Here is a 16,644-nt window from a genome sequence, read left to right as displayed (position 1 = left end):
AGAAATATTATCAACTGTTCATTATTAGAGCAAAACATGATTATTTTTTATAAATGTTGATTATCTCTCTCTCTCTCTCTCTCTCCTTTAGTCAATTGCTAAATTTAAAATTTTTTCAATTAAAAAATATTTTACGGGAGATGTTCCAGTGTGATATTATAAATAAAATCCTTATATCAATAATTCTCTCTTTCACTCTTTCTCTCCTTCTTTTCTTTTTTCTTCCTTTTAACTGAAACAAGATTGAGGTAGCAAATACTTCCTCATACTCTATGATAAATAAGGAAAGCATAATGCTGTATTAAGTGATCCAACAGTTCGATACGAACGGAGTATAATTATCGGTCTTACGCTAATATTTACAAGTATGTCACATTAGTTTTGTATGTTTAGAACTATGGTATCATAAAGTAATGAACGCAAAAATAGTATTTTTATCTATTTCTATTCTCTTCAAATCACAAACGCGTCAAAAGACTATCGAAAAAAAAGTGCGATCCAATCTGTGTTTCCATCATATTTTGATTTGCGTAACAGATTACGTTAGGTGGTTGCTGAATTAACGCGTTAATTGTCGACCGAAATTTTACTAACAAGTACAATAGATCGACACAGCGTATGACTTTAGTGTGCATATTGTATTGGATAATTTCGTATAATTTCATCTCTGTGAAACACGATATTTCTTTAAATCTTTAATCATTATATAGAGAAAATGTATATGTTAGATTTGTACAATTTCACAGACATTATACTATAACGCAACACCATCGTCCGTCTGTGTCTATTGTAACGCTATCAAATTGGATTGCATTAAGCATAGAGCCGGCTAATTATTAATTCTCATCTCTCAAATGAGAACAGTGAAACCAGATATCATTATTCAAGGCGATTATGTGCGCAAGCTATATTTCTAAACTAAATATACATATATAATTAGTATCGAAAATGCAAAATATATGCGCATAGCGCGGAAGCTTATTTTACATAACGAAATATATGATAGAGGATACGGCACAATCAACGTTATTAATGTTCGGAGAGTTTAGGATATTGGCTTATTAGCATTTTTTACAGAGTATTCTAGAACGCGTAACGTAGAGCGTCAAAATCTTCGAAAACACCAATTAATTATGTAACTAACAGAAGCAGAAACTACCAAATCGTCAACTGAACCGCATCCGGATAGTATATAGAAAATATATACATTTATGATTCTAATAATGTCGTTAATTTTTTTCACAATTGCACGATAAAATCGAATATGCAAGAATTAGTTTATTAATTTAAAAAATTGTAAAAAGTACTCTAGAATTATATTCCAGTATAATTTGGATACTTATCATATTGTAGATACGGAAAATATATTTATTTTAAATAAAAATAATTTTAACATAAAAATTCCGAGAAATTATACCGGTTACATTCTCTATTGGTACGTTACCAATTAAAAAAAAAAGAAAAGAAAAAAGGAAACACTATTTACTCGTTCGTATTACTCAACGAATTCCGATATACATTCCGATATATAAAAATTTCTCTTCTCGTTATGCGCCGAGGATATAATTCGATCTCCCTCGTATTTCTTTCCTTTCCACGTATCTGTAAAATTTTCTAATCTAGGGAGTATCATGCATATCCTATACACATCTTCGATATCATTATATTATCATTATATTATCCGTTTGTTATATAATAAACATCGGAATAATTCTTTTATACATATAGGTACAAGTGGTGCATGCTCACAGAACATCGTGCACCGTGCATTCAGTACTTCTCCCACGTAGAGACGTAAAAGAGCCAGTGTCGTCACAAACACTCTCACTTGCAGCAAAATTATACACAAAATGATTTCGATATCGTGTCACAATCGAGGAAGAAAGAAGCACTAGGAATTGGCATTTGGCGGCGGTGGTCTTCTATCGTAGTCCCGCCTATAATCTTTGTTCGGCCGCCAATCGTTGGAATAACCATCTCCTGCATAACCACGACTTCTGAAATGACTTGATGCAATATCCGTGGGCGGATAACCACCACCACCACTGCTACCTCCATAGCCACCTGGCCCGTATCCGTAACTCGGTGGTCCCGACGAGTATCGATAATAATCACTAAAAAATCATACTCATTGAAACAAAATTTATGAAATAGATCGATCAGATATATGTACAGATGAACTATTCCTCACCTTCTTTTATCGTTCATGTGCATACCACGATCTCGATCTCTGTCTCTGTCCCTATGATAACCACCCGACATTCGACCATAAAGATCGAAACGATCGCGCTTATGATCTCCGAATCTATAAAAAAAAATTGCACAGTTAAGAAATAATTAACTTTATATTACTCGCGTAGTTTTTTAAATGTAAATACTCGCATTATTATATGTTCTGAAACCCTAACGTTACATCTCAATTTTCATGATACTGTTCTCTTTGTGATTATTTACAATTATTATAAAATTGATACATCCTTTAAATAAAAATGCAAAACAATATAATAAATTGTAAAACAAATTTTAATTGTAAAACAATATAATAATGTATATAAGTAGCATTCATGTATTTAGCAAATTTATAGGATAAGGATGTTCTGAACACTCCATATAAATAATAAAATATTAAATAACAATAAAGCAAAGATCTCTATTCATGTTTAATAATCTAAATAATTTTACATGAGTTGAATGAAATAAAATTCAAAAAATTAAATTAAATATGGAAATATTAGAAAATATTTTAAACATTGTACATATGGATATGAAGTATAGATGAATATAAAAAATAAGCTTACCCGTACCTGCTGTCTCTCATATCTCTTCCGTCTCTGGATAACCAATGATCATCTTCCCTGCTACCACTATAATGTCCCATATTGTATCCACTGTCCCTCCTCATTCTATCATCCTTGTTCATACTTAATCTATCACCTCTGTCGTGCCCCCTATCTCTATCTCTGTCACGATCCCTATCTCTTTTCATATCTTTATGCTTCGACTCTTTTTGTTCTTTATGTCGCGATGTGTCTGAGCTATTAGTGGTATTCGATGTAGAATTTGGCGTTGATGTTATAGGCGTAATCGTAATAGCACCGATAGTAACCGTGGACGTGCTGCTGATATTACTGCTGACAGCAGAAATAGTTGAAAGGTGTTTCTTACTTTGCGTACTGCTATTCGAGTTTTCTTCAATATCATCAACTTTACGTTTCATTATTCTGCTATCTTTATTACTGTTGTCTGCCTGTTGCTTGTCGAAATGTTTCTCGTGAGATACCTTTTCATTATGTTTCTGTCAAATAAAACAGAAAATTATTATAATTTCTCATCTATTTGTTTTCCATGCAATAAATTAAAAGTAATGCGCACAGTACCTTTGTAGTATTAGAAGTATCCTCTTTTTTATCAGGACTAGATGTAGCACCGCCATTGTTGTCGCCGTCCTTCTTTTTTACTAGATTCTTATACATTTTGTAAAGCTTTTTCGCTTTGAAGGTCGTAAACTTGGAAGCAAAGTACCAAAGATTACTTTTCCATTCTTTGCTTTGTTCAGGAGTTTTATATTCCGCCAGACACGTGTCGATATGATTTCCAATTTGATAAAGACTTCGACGTGCACGTGCAACTCGCTCTTCTTCACTCAGAGACATATCTGGTGTATCTAAGGCCTTTAACGCCTTCTTTACTGGTCTCATCTTTTCTTTACACTGTATGAAAATATATTAATCATTTTTCCCCGATTTTTATTTATATTATGCATATTATAGACATTTAATTTATAGAAGTTGTTATAAGAAAAACATATATGTGTATTAAATGTACATATAAATTTGTATATTAAATTTCTTAAAAGAATTATATTAACCTCATCAAATACTGGCGGATCTAATTCACCGATTACATCGACAGCTCTTGGTTCATTATTTGCAGTAAAATGCATAGGACCTGCAGCTTGCTTATTCTTTTTCATCTTTTTGTTATCTTTTTTCTCCTTCTTAACTTTTTTATCTTTTTTCTTTTCATCAGGTACATCATCGATTTCATCTTTGATATCTTTTTTTGCAACGTTTTCATCTTCTTTTTTAACTGAAGACTATAATCATAAAAAAATATATATATAGACGTATAATTCCATATAAATTCACGAAATACAAAAATTTACTCTCTCGCTTTTAAAACTTACTTTGTCGATTTTGGATTTTGATTTTTTATTTTCGTCACCAGAGCTATCGTTATCTTCTACAATTTCTTTGGTAATTGCTTTCACCTCTTTAGGCTTTCTCGGTTTCCTCATTCGCGTCTAAAATAATTGAGTAATTTATAAATGTAAACTTTTAAAAAGAAAATATAATTTATATATTAAGCATATTAATTTCAAAATTTATAGTCTATAACTCTTTCATATATTTTACGATTGCTTGCTAAGATAAGTAAAATATAGGATAGGCTTGGTAAAGTATAGGAAAAGATGAAAGGATGGGGACAGTCGGGATATTACCTTGTATTCGGTTTCTAACTGAAGGAGAAAGAGATAATCCTGTAGAAATAAAAAAGACCAATATAGACGTCCGTTGACATGCCATATATCAAATGATCTTACCACTCCTAACTTAAGATCAATTTGCTTCTTCAAAATCTTCAAGAGATATTCCGCACGTGCATTTACACGTTTGAGTTGTACTTTATTGCCATTGGGAAAAATCTTATCGCCGAGTTTCAAACTAGTATCTGTTTTTATCGCCTCCCATGAACCCATACCATGCTGATATATACCCTTTAACAGTCTAGCATCATCCTCAGAAGTCCATTCGCATTCGAAATTGGCTGGTTTCAATCTGCAGTAAAAATATTTTACTGTGTTTCATAATCAATTTTAAAGAAGTATGTGAATTTAATTAATTTTTTAATTAATTTTATATTATAATTTGTTCACTATTTAAATTAAGTTACTTAAGACTAACTAATTATATAAATTTTAAACTTACTTAATATCGAGATGCCAATTAGCACGTTGTTCGGGATCAGATGGCAAAGCTTGTTCCAAAGGCTCGAGTTCTTTAACAGCGGCTGAGAATGACTTTGCGTTCACCATTACACCACCTATCTTAAAAGTGGGTCCTCGTCCCCTTTTACGACCTGGTCCTTTGCCTTCTTCCTCGCCACCTTTATTTTCTTTCGCGGTATTCTCAAATTCTACTAAACATGCATCGCATCTAGACATTAATTGCTCACCCAAGAAGCGCAATTCTGTCATCGGTTTCTCTTGTAAATCAGCGTCAGTTGCGATATCTTCTAATCGTTTTAAAGGCGCTGGGAATTTTTTATAACTCTTGATGAACCGTCGTATCTGTAAAAGACAATAACATTGTTATATTAAAGACATGCACGAGAGATTAAATAATTTCTCATAAAATAAGACTCGTACATACCTCAATATCAGTAAAACTCTTGATATTCTCGCGCGGCGTAACTCTCGGTCTACCTCTTTTCTTAGGTCTATCATCGTCGCTTCCTTCCGCTTCGCTACCCGATTCTTCGCCATCCTCACTGTCATCTTGTACTTTTTTCCGCTTTTTGCCTTTCCCTAAAAATAAATACAAAATAACATTTATGCGTTTGCTTAAATATTTTACATTTAAATGCAAATTCTTCTAAAAATACCTTCGCTCTGATTGAGTTGCTGAAGAGTTTTTCGACTTCTCGGTGGTAGATACAGATCCTCCATTTCTTTGGATTTTTCCTCTTCTTCTATCTTTCTTCGAAAATTCTCCGGAATAATTTCGGCCTGAAGTATAAAAAAATATTAAATAAACAACTTAATAAGAATAATATGTTTATATATTTTTTTAAGATATTAATTTATACACAAAAATAAATTAAGAGAAAAAATATTTACCCAATCTTTACTTTCATCATCGTTATCATTTGATTGATTGATAGGTTCCAAATCCTCTTCAAATGCTGTTTTAAAACTGGCGACTTTAAAGGCGGACAACAATTCATCGCCAACCGTTGTCGGTCCTTCGTCTCTTGTTTCAGCTCTTCTTAATATTTCGTCGATATCGCACTAATATTACAAAAATAATAACATTTATAACAAAATATTGATTGCATAAACATTTATTAGAGAAAAAATATTAATTATTAAAATAAAATTATGTAAACATTTCAATATATCAAACTAATGTTACATCCGAATAGATGTGTTCAAAGTTAGTCATACTTCTAATATTATAATATACATATGTTAAATATTAATAAGCTCTCATATTTTCAATTAAACTAGCAAAAGTGTAAAATGTGCTAATAAACTTACAGTTGGTTCCTCATCTCCATCTTCTTCGTCTTTGAATAAATCTTCGGCGCCAAATTTTAAAATAGCATTCAAATCTTCTTTGTTAAATGGATTACTATTGGTTCCCGCGTTCTTTTTATCTAACACTGTCCTACCGGTTGTATCCATTCGCTGTATCACTAAATGATCTAAGACCATTTTTTGCTTCGCGCGTTCAACAATTTCTTCCTCGACTGACTTTTTAGTAACCAATCGATAAATATTTACCTACATACAATAAATACAACATGAATTTGATTAAAAGATTGAAGTTTTGTTTGAAAAATTTACAAGTAAGCATCGATTTGAAACAATTGCTTGTACCTTATTCTTTTGTCCTATTCGATGCGCTCTGGCCTGTGCCTGCAAATCATTTTGCGGATTCCAGTCAGAATCAAAAATTATCACAGTATCTGCAGTGGCAAGATTAATGCCAAGACCACCGGCTCGCGTCGACAATAGAAAACAAAAGTCTTGCGATCCCTCAGCATTGAAGTGATCCAACGCTTGTTTTCTTAATTCCCCCTTTATACTTCCATCTAATCTTTGGAATGGGAAATGTCTCCTTTGTAGATATTCACCAAGAATATCCAACATTCTGACCATTTGACTGAATATCAGTACTCTGTGTCCCGTGTCGCGCAATCTCACTAGTAATTTATCTAGAAGCACTAATTTGCCAGAACCACGAATTAATTGTTGCAAATAATCTTCATTAGTCTTTTCCCTTTCGGCATCAATCGGTTTCGTGAGAAAGGCGTGATTGCAGCATTTTTTCAATTCAATAACAATGTTCAAGAATGTTGTAGTAGATCCTCTCACGCCTTTTCGCAATGCTTCATAATTTTTTGTCAATATCCACTTGTAATATTGTTTTTGCAAGGACGTCATTTCAACTCGTAAGATCTGTTCGACTTTAGCAGGCAAAGATTTCTCGACGTCTTTCTTAACTCGTCGCAGAATAAATGGTTCCAATTGCTTGTGCAACTTGGAGTATCCCTTCTGTGCAGCATTATCGTGTTGCTTTTCAAATTCTTCCCAAGAAGAAAATCTATATCCGAACAATAACAAATATACAAAATAGAATAAATTAAATTGATATTTTCAAATATATATCTAAATATATAGATAAATTAAAAATATATAGAAAAATTAAAAAAAGCAGTAACTAACTTTGTAGGCATAATGAAATGTAATAAGGCCCACAGCTCCTTCAAGCTGTTCTGTAATGGAGTACCAGTAATCAATAAACGATGATTGGTATGAAATTCGGTAAGTGCTTTGTATAATAAAGAATCATCATTCTTTAATCGATGAGCTTCGTCTACTAATAATACCGCCCAATTTAAGGCACCCAAAAATGTTTTATCTTTAAGTACTATCTCATACGTCGTAAGAATGACGTTGAACTTTAATCTCTTCGAATCCTGGTAGCACCATTCGTATTCCCTAATCTGAAAAGAATTTATGTGATTTATTTAAAGAATCTCAGAATGTCAAACATTGCAGGGTAGTGAAAAAGAATACTTACGACATTACGAGAATTGATATCACCCAAGTAAGTGACAAAATTTATGTCAGGTGCCCATTGAGACATCTCTCTTTGCCAGGAAGTCATAGTTGACAGAGGAACTACTAGTAAAAATGGTCCGTGAAGGTGTTGCGTGTGAAATAAATAATAAAGGAAGCATATCGTTTGGATTGTTTTGCCGAGACCCATTTCATCGGCTAATATAACACTAGAAAAAAAAAGATAATTAAAAGATTAAATAAATAATTAATAATTTTAGCGTCGTTATTTATTATTAAAAAAAATCTGTGTACCTATTTTCTTTGCACCAAGAATGTATCAACCAATTAAGTCCATCCATTTGATAATCTCTCAATATTAAATCTTTTTCCTTGCCCATGTAAATAGGTTGTTCATTCAACTGATAAAATTTAGGTCTAGATTTGAGAACTTTGCAATGTTTGCTCGGTGTTCTTTTGGAATCTTCTCTGTCACAAAATTCCTTTATCTTCTCTGGCCATTTTTTTACTATCAAAATTCCATCTTCCCATGTAGCTTCAGCATATGACAAATTTTCCCATTTACAGAAATAATCAGGATATACCGAGTCTGGTTTCTTGTAATCAGCTGATGAAAATATACAACGGTCTTTATCATATTATCATAATTTATATTTATAATAGAAAAGACATTAAATATTCTCTCTCTCTCTCTCTCTCTACACACGCACACGCGCGCGCGCACACACATAAGTTAATTCGCAAATAAAATAGGTAAAATAAGGAGTTAGACGCGGTAATTGTTATGCAAAACAATGTGGATACAACACAAAAGTCTTTATTAAATAACTCGCTAGCGTAGAGTGTTGTATTCACATTATTTGTTTTGCGCAACAATTACTGCGCCTGACTTTACCTATTGCTCTATTTTACCCATTTTCTTGTGTGTGTGTGTGTGTGTGTGTACATAAATACTATATAATAATGTATACATATATACATATATACATACATACATATATTAAAAATATTAATTTTGAAATAGAAATCATACCAATAATCCTCTCAACATTGTTGTAACTTTTCAGAAGATCTTGTTTAAGTTCCAATTGACATTCTAAATAATCCAACTCCTCTGGCTCAGCGTGCTCTCTCGTATACTCAATTACACGTTCACGTTTGATAAAATTGTCTAACTTCTTCAATCCTTTTACCTAACAGACACAAGGTCATAAATATTTCCTGACATCACAATTGTAAGTTGACAAAAATTTTTTAAATATTTTAATAATACTTTTTGTGCTTTTAAAGATTCCTCTGATTCCCATGTGTTATGTATGTGAGACCAGCCTTTCCATTTAATCAAATATTGTACTTCAGTTTCCAGATTACTTAGATCCTCTGGATTAGGATCACCGTTGTCTTCGACAGCGTAGATTGTCGTTATGTTGCCGGTAACTGCACATAATTATATATAATAGAAATACTTTAATATATTTCAATTAACATCACAATGTGTGTCTCACACGCATAAAACCAACCTCCTTTCTTGCCCATCCTCTGTCCCAAAATTTGTTCAATAGTTTCCGCATTGTCAGGCTCTGTTGACGCAGCGGTCGATTCGTCAACTTCAACCAAATCTTCGCTATCAGTACCTTCTTCACTTTCCTCTTTATAACTAACTGCCGTGCCTGCCCGTCTATTAATTTGTCTGATAATTAAGTTTAATGTATAATTATTTTTGTTTGCTTTATATATCTTTTCATCTTTTTAATAAATTTTTTTCGATATGTACCTTCTATTATCATCACTGTCAAAGGAAGAATTATCAGAAGAATCAGAGATACGCTTCTTTCGCACTCTGGCTTTCTCTTTTGCTTTTTGCGCTGCACGTCTGTTCAAGGATTTGCTAGGTGGAGGTCTACGATTCTCAGTTTCATCAGATTCTGAATCTGAACTTTCTGAATTCCACGAATTGTGTGAACTAAAACAATAAATCATACTTATATGATTGTGAACATGTTATACCTAACATATTCGCGTTTATAATTACCATACTATGAATTTTATTTAACTAAATTTAAAATATGCTGCTAATTTACTTTTAATATTTCAAAAAATATATATATATATAACTTTTATATGCTTTTGTATATAATTTCTGGTATATTAACAATATACTTATAAAATGCATGGCAAATAATATCACGAAATCAATTCCTAAAATGTGAGTTGCAAAAAAATTCATAAAAAATATAAAATCAGAGATATTTTTTAAATATCCATATATAACTGTAATTTTATGTAATACTTACACAAGAATTAAGATTTTTATGAGAAATAAAGTCGTATAACAATTATATTTCTCCACAACATATAAAAAATTTGTGTCTGTTAATAAATTTGAGATATACATAATGAGAAGTTGCTAAAACTAATCAGTTGGTATTTTTGAAAATGCACACAAGAAAAATCAAATATTTTTTCATAGAAGACATTTGGCAATTTTATTTACTCATAAAATAAAGACAATGGGACATATTTTTATTATTTAATAAATTGCCAATTATATTTCCAAAATTTAAAAAAATGTTAGTTTTTTTAAATAAAAAAAATGCTATAAAATTTTTTTAATTTTTGAAATAGATATCATTAAAATTGGCAAAATTTGATAAATATTTATGAAATGATAAAATGACATATTTATAAACATTTATTAAATATTATTTCCCCAATGGTCTACTTTATACATAAATAAAATTGTCAAAAATATTCTCTATTAATGCGTTTATAAAAATAACAGCTGATTAGTTTCAATAACTTCCTGTAGGGCACTCTGAATAACATAGGAATGTAAAAACACTTGTGATATAAACTGGAAAGTATATTAAGCAGTTATATGCAAAACCAAAGTGAAATCCGATTAGTGCAAACAAATGTAAAAACGTAAACACTTATAAATATTTTAGCAGTTAAAAGTATATGTATCATACCTTTTATATATGAATAATGCTATGCAAATAATTATCGCATGTAAAAACAAGTTTTTTGATGTTAAAAAAAGCATCCTAAATGTCACAATTAAGGAACTCATATCTTCGAGATATCATCAAATAACTACATAAAAAAATTACATGTGTTATGTAATGAACCAATATTGATGACAAGATATCATCGTACACATGTATCATTTATAAATTTATATGCAAATATACTGATAATAATGCACAAGTGGAAATTAAATTAGCAAAAATATAAAATCGATTCGTTATTTGTGCTCTGTAGAATACGCATAAATAAAATATTTATCAAAAAATAACGCAGCTGCGGTTGCAGAAGTGGTGTATCGCTGTATAAAATATCTCTCGTAATGACTGACAAGATCAAAGTTCACTATATACAGGCTAACTGTATTAAACTACTTTATATTGGCTATCGACAATTATGGCCTTGTTTTATCTCTGAAGTAGCGCATTGCAGTTCATATCTTGTAATCTCGCGATTACGGTAACACACTCAGCTGAGTTACACCGATCGTTACTGTCGACGTATCCTCCTCCCCTCCTCCTCCTCCTCCTCCTCCTCCTCCTTCTCTTCTCCCCCGACGATTTGTCGCACTTACCTTTTCTTCTTAAACTTTTTGCGACTATCACTGTCGCTCTCGCGATTCGTTGCGAGCCTATCAGGTTCTTTCCTGGAACGCCCGGACCTCCTAATGCCGTATATGTCAGGATTCTCGTCCCACTCGCGACTAGACTCATGTTTAACTCTAAGCTTTGCTTCGGTGCTGTGATTCGAGCCTTTGCTCTGGAAGCTATCGCTTTGTGCAGCAGGTGCATCCGACTTCTCCGACTTTTCCGAATCGGAGCCTGATCCGGAACCGGAACCGCTCGAGGAGCTAGAGTCGCTGCATTAAGCAGCCAGGCAATATTATGAATGCATTCCATTTAACATTCGCAATACTCGCATGAATAATTATCATCCTTGTTTAACATTTGATAAGAAAGATGAAATAATATTCGCGAGCATTGCGAATATTAAATGAAACGCACCTTTTATTTCACTAATTTTATATAGATGACATACATGGACATAGCATCTCGAAATACATACTTCTTGTTTAGAATATTTAATGATAACGTAGTCGTGAGAACAATTCACCATAAAAATATTATATAGTAATCATGATATAATATATTTATATATAATTTTAATTATACTAAGATTAAAAATGTTTATGCAAATTAATAAATATATAAATAAAACATCAATACGAAAATAAATTATTTAAACGTGAACGTTCTCTTATAATTCTATGATTCTGTATCCAGATCTGTATATATTGATTACTTGAAAGTATATTGACTAACGCTACAGACTACTCATATTACAGCTTATCTAGCACTGCACTGATTCTGAATAGGAAGGGAGCAAATGTTTCAATATCGTATAAGAGAAAGTGTGCTCACAAAATTTCAAAATAGTATATAAGTTAGCAAAATTGTTAAAAACATTGTTAGTGCTATATGAAGCTATAGTGATGCGCACAAATAGTCCACTTGCAAGTCGCACTGATTGTGATAAACCCTTACACATCAGAGAACCAATATATGTACACTTGCATTCAGTTCAATTTGTCTCGTATTCATAATATATTACACTACAGATGCATTCTATAAAAGATTAAGCTTATTTGAAAAAATAATAAATAATAATTAATAATTAATGAAACATAATAATTAATAAACCTTATCAATATTGTAGAATTTTTAAAGAAGGAACGATTACATTCTGAAAAACATTAATAAAATTGAATATCTAAATGGTAATTTTCCAAAAACAAAGTTGAATGTTTCTTGTGCGAGGAAAATATAAATCTCACTGATACAAATTTCTATATCGGATCTCAGAATTTTCAGGGAGATGGGCTAAATTCTTGTCCATACCCACCTTTCAGATCCAGATCCTGAGCCGCTGTTACTGCCGGAAGAAGAGCTATCGCTTTTGCTCTCATTCTCAGAATCAGACCCGGATTCCTTACCAGATTCGGATTCTAATGTTTTCTGGAAGTCAATCATGTCGAGATCACATGTAATTTCGATTTTTATTTCTACGCAAAATATCGCTCGTCGCTTGTGTTGTTTGGAATAGTTCGTTTTTACCCCCAACTAAGGTTTATCGCAGAGAAACGCGCCCAGCATTATTATTCTCATTAAGAGGTTTTTCTTTTTTTTATTCTAGATGAATATAATACAATTGATAACGAACGGCAAGGTAATGCGCAGTCAAAGAGAGCGGTAAAACTTTTGCTCATCTCTTCTTCCTTCCAATCAGCGCGCATACAGAATTCATCAACACGATTCAACCTCCATTTTGTAACCAATGTTCTCCATTTTGTGATCATCGTCCGCCATTTTATCTTCATAGCAGAGGAAAATATTAATCTAAGAAACTTTATTAAACTATTGTTGTACATTTGTAGAATTATTTTGGCCTAAATAAAAACCAATAAAGACTAAAAAAGAAAATATAATATAAATCGAAATGTTTAATACATTCATTGTATTAAATTTAAGAAGACTTTATATCTAAAAGTGAAATCCCTCGTTCGACCATATTTGATATCTGCCAGATTAAACGTAGACAGATTTTTTTCTAGATTGGTACGTTCACATTAGTCTATCGCATTCAATTGCTTATAATGTTAATCGCATGAAAGGAATTGTTTGGAGATTTTCAACAAAGGTTTGGGCACTAAATAATAAAGATCAATGAACACGTCATATGTTTATTAAAAATTTCAACAATTACATATCTCACACAATTTCCAGTGCTTGATAAAGATATGTAAATGCATACAGAAACATATGTGCATCTAACAATATGGGGGATTTATTATTTAATTAATAGCAAATTAGGTATGTTATTACATTAATTTGTATTATATATTTCATCTTTCTGCAAATCTGTAGCAGTAAATATAATGATAAAAATTTTCGCCACAAATATACTAGAGAAAATTATTGTAAATGAGAGCAAAGCAAAATTCTGTTAGTACAAATTTTTGATTGTGTATTTACTTAATTCTAGGTTGCTTGCTCTATTTTTGTAACAAGCATCAGTAATAACAGATATGCTATATATTTTTATTCAAGATATTGTGTATATACCAGATAATAATGTATGCAATTAAATATTAAAATAATCCATGCTCTGGACTCTAACATTGCTAACTTATAAATTATTAAAATTATATTTAGCTGGTAAAAACATCTTCAAATTACTTATATAATTTTTTATAACAATTCTTGTAAAACATTTTAGTAAATATATTGTATTATAAGTTGAGATATTTTATAAAACATATATTTTTTGGAAAATGAAACAGCAAAATAAGACCTATAAAGAATCCAAGTGTTATTTTTTTCCTTTATACTATTTCAAACATTCTTCACACTAATAAATAGTTAAATCTTTATCAAATAAAATTATAATACAATCTTTTACCATTCTCTAGAGTAAAATTAGTGTTAATTATTTACATTACCATAATTGTTTACATTAAAATACTAATATTGCTTGTTTTAAATCACTATTATATAGCCTCAATATCTTTAAATAACCCTTTTTTCTTAACGTTTTATCAATAAGAACTGTCAGGATTATTTCTTTAACTGGTTTAATGTTGCTTTTCTCATATATTTTTCAATCATTATGATCATCATGCTCCTTTTGTTCTAAACACTATATTATTCTCTAGGTTTATATTCTCATTATGATAATAAAAATATTATGTAACTTGTACATATATTAAAAGTAAATTATAATTGTAATGCAAATACTTTCTATATTTTCCTAAATTTTATTCACTATTTTCTGTAACTATTTTATAAAAAATTCAGCTTGCTTAAAAATTTATTAGCATAAAATGAATCTTTTCACATATATTTATAACAACAAATCTTTTTATATATTTTTATAACAATGTTTTGTATATGTCATAAAGAATGTATAAAAGAACTTGAGCTCAATGTTTAAAAAACAAATTAATCTTGATATATTAATGGAGTCATGTTCAGTCTTATTAATACATTATGATAATTCAAAAGTACATGTTGTTCATTAAGAGAAATAATGCGTGATTAATGAAGTACACAAGTAGAAAAGCAATTGCTAAATTTTGCTACAGTTATTTAAACATTTACAATACTATTATTGTAAAATCTACCATCTATTTAAGTATTTTACATGTATATAATGGTGAAATATCAATAGAAACTGTATCGCTTTAAATCTTTTATATAAATTTGCCTGACATATCTTAATTAATCTCATTATTATTTCAGAAGCTAAAAATATTTCTTAACAATTTGATGATTATTAATTATATAATTGGATTTAATGTTATTTTCATAACGTACCAACATAAATTTGTCGTCAAATTAAATGAAATCTATCACATTGCAATAAAGTTTTACTCAAAGTCTGTTTTGTGATTGTTATTTTCATTCTCATGAATCAGATGTAAAAGAAATCAATGTTTAACAAGATTCCAAGTAGTATAAATGAAGTTTTACAGTATAGATAAATGTTACAAAACTCCTTGATAGACCCAATCGTATCCATCACATGCCAAAATTGTGGATTTCCTACATAAATATCTGCAAAGAATTTTCAAAGGGTGAAAAAGCAAAATATTTTTGTTATTATCCCATTGAAAAGGTATCCAAATCGCATGTATTGGCCATAAGAATTGTGTCACACATTCCTGATCACCAAGCAGGACTGTGCGCGACAATATTCAAGCTAAATTTGCAAAAATGGGTACATTTTTGATTTTCAAATAAGCATGACGCCAGGCCGAAGGAAAGTGTGAGGAATCGTTTGCGACGAAAATCAGGATGGTACAACGATGTTTTCTGTGAAAAATGTCAGGTTGACGCGACGTAAACAAACTTTATAGGTTATTGAGAGGCTAGAAAAGTATGTAAAGTTGCGAAAAATCGTGGCGAGAGTGGCACAAGTTCCTGAACCCGGACGGTCCGGGGGACCCCGCCCTATACGCAGAAACCCTTCGAGGGCGGGCATCGGGGGTTTTTTCGCGTTTTCACGAGGTTCTTGTCGATCGTTGACACACGGAAACGCATGTGGCTACGCGATTTTCCCCTATTCCAAACAACACCGTGGCCGCGACGAGCGACTCGCGTACACGCATAAAATCATGTCGAACGCATCCGCGGTCATTTGCCATGAAAATTGTCACGAAAATCCGCGTATATGGGGGCGAAATCGCACCTGGATTCCGGGGGTGTTCGGAGATTGGCACTCACCTGCATGGTTCCGTCTACGCGTCGCAACGACGACCCACCGACGTAATTATCGACGCGCGCCGCGCAAAATCGATCCGATCCCCAATCGTTCCACTGTCACGCGTACACGTCCTCGTAATATCAAGCTGAGTTGGTCGTCGCGGGTATCGACATTATGAAAAACTCGCGAGTATCGTGCGCTATATGGTCACGGACCCGAGAGGTTGACCGCCATTTTGTGAACCAGACTTGCTTCTTCGCCCTCCCCACTCAAGGTCCTCCCGTCATGCAACGCGCGCGCCATCTCGCTCTTCCCTTTGCCTCGTCACTCGTCTCCGCCAATCACGCGCTGCCTTCGAGCGAGAAACCTTCGAAACGCAGCAGCTGATTGGGCGAGAGACGAAGGAAGAAAGGAGACGAGAGACGCGCGCATCGAACGATTAAAGTTATGTACGTTTACGTACGTACGTACGTACGTACGTCGTGTGT

General features: G+C 32.1%; 1 protein-coding gene across 5 annotated transcripts; it reads right to left on the bottom strand.

Annotated features, from left to right (window-relative positions):
- Positions 1-1,400: 1,400 nt before the first annotated feature.
- Positions 1,401-16,638, bottom strand: LOC108756572 (chromodomain-helicase-DNA-binding protein 1). 5 transcript variants are annotated; one of them, XM_018500476.1, is made up of 24 exons: positions 16,177-16,638; positions 12,797-12,909; positions 11,469-11,753; positions 9,642-9,830; positions 9,388-9,557; positions 9,141-9,304; positions 8,901-9,060; positions 8,162-8,474; positions 7,869-8,076; positions 7,511-7,791; positions 6,662-7,388; positions 6,320-6,565; positions 5,900-6,070; positions 5,665-5,788; positions 5,433-5,587; positions 4,989-5,350; positions 4,604-4,838; positions 4,502-4,540; positions 4,187-4,303; positions 3,869-4,096; positions 3,378-3,710; positions 2,799-3,295; positions 2,192-2,305; positions 1,401-2,114 (listed from the first exon to the last, which is right to left on the bottom strand). In XM_018500476.1, exons 1-24 carry the CDS (start codon positions 16,180-16,182, stop codon positions 1,892-1,894), a joined length of 5,460 nt encoding a protein of 1,819 aa, XP_018355978.1. In that variant the 5' UTR covers positions 16,183-16,638; the 3' UTR covers positions 1,401-1,891. The 5 variants fall into 5 exon arrangements, with proteins under 5 accessions (XP_018355978.1, XP_018355979.1, XP_018355981.1 ...); XM_018500477.1 differs by lacking the exon at positions 4,502-4,540; XM_018500479.1 differs by lacking the exon at positions 4,502-4,540 and having other exon boundaries at positions 2,805-3,295.
- Between the last annotated feature and the right edge of the window lie 6 nt (positions 16,639-16,644).

The sequence above is a fragment of the Trachymyrmex septentrionalis genome, unplaced genomic scaffold (assembly GCF_001594115.1).
Source record: "Trachymyrmex septentrionalis isolate Tsep2-gDNA-1 unplaced genomic scaffold, Tsep1.0 scaffold128, whole genome shotgun sequence".
In the NCBI taxonomy this organism is placed as follows: Eukaryota; Metazoa; Arthropoda; class Insecta; order Hymenoptera; family Formicidae; genus Trachymyrmex; species Trachymyrmex septentrionalis.
The sequence above is the reverse complement of the archived record's forward strand: the minus strand, read 5'-3'. Positions and strand labels throughout refer to the sequence as shown.

Bases quoted from the DNA above. Each gene is read 5' to 3' on its own strand.
- LOC108756572 (XM_018500474.1), bottom strand. From the start codon at position 12,924: ATGATTGACTTCCAGAAAACATTAGAATCCGAATCTGGTAAGGAATCC. The intron at 8,475-8,900 runs GTATGATTTCTA...TATTTTCATCAG, and splicing joins CAATGTTGAGAGGATTATTG to CTGATTACAAGAAACCAGAC. The intron at 4,304-4,501 runs GTAATATCCCGA...CAATTATTTTAG, and splicing joins AGTTAGAAACCGAATACAAG to ACGCGAATGAGGAAACCGAG.